This window comes from Priapulus caudatus, unplaced genomic scaffold, assembly GCF_000485595.1.
Source record: "Priapulus caudatus unplaced genomic scaffold, Priapulus_caudatus-5.0.1 Scaffold4964, whole genome shotgun sequence".
NCBI lineage: Eukaryota > Metazoa > Priapulida > Priapulimorpha > Priapulimorphida > Priapulidae > Priapulus > Priapulus caudatus.
Window position 1 is genome coordinate 1 of NW_014582025.1, and position 381 is coordinate 381.

The following is a 381-nucleotide window of genomic DNA, read 5'->3' on the forward strand; positions in this document are numbered from 1 at the left end:
GTATTTTTATACATTTTATTTTGTACAAATAACACACAAATATACTTCTTGATGGTGCTAGAAATCCGTGACGTAATCACTTTAAAACCTGTCACCTACCCCTTCAATCTAAGTTTGGCTAACAGCGTTGGTGTCACCACTGTGGCGCGCTTAATCATCTGCTCTTTGTCAATGCAGATCACTAGTGCTCTACATGCAAACATGCTGTGGGATATGGGTCACAAGGGGGCAGGTGTTAGGGTCGCCATCTTCGATACGGGCTTGAGTGAGACGCATCCACACTTCAAGAAGGTCAAAGAAAGGTCGGACTGGACCAACGAGAAGACGCTAGATGACGGTGAGCAGTGTTAATTCAAGTGGAGCTTTGTATATATATATATA

At 43.0% G+C, this 381-nt stretch overlaps 1 protein-coding gene across 1 annotated transcript in view; it reads left to right on the top strand.

The window, feature by feature from the left end:
* Nucleotides 1-177: 177 nt before the first annotated feature.
* LOC106819890 (membrane-bound transcription factor site-1 protease-like) overlaps nucleotides 178-381 on the top strand; it is a gene marked incomplete at both ends in the record, with an annotated part of 2,949 nt that continues 2,745 nt past the window's right edge. Inside the window, one exon of the mRNA XM_014824466.1 lies at nucleotides 178-337. Coding sequence (XP_014679952.1) covers nucleotides 178-337 — 160 coding nt within the window. The remainder of the gene's footprint in view (nucleotides 338-381) is intronic.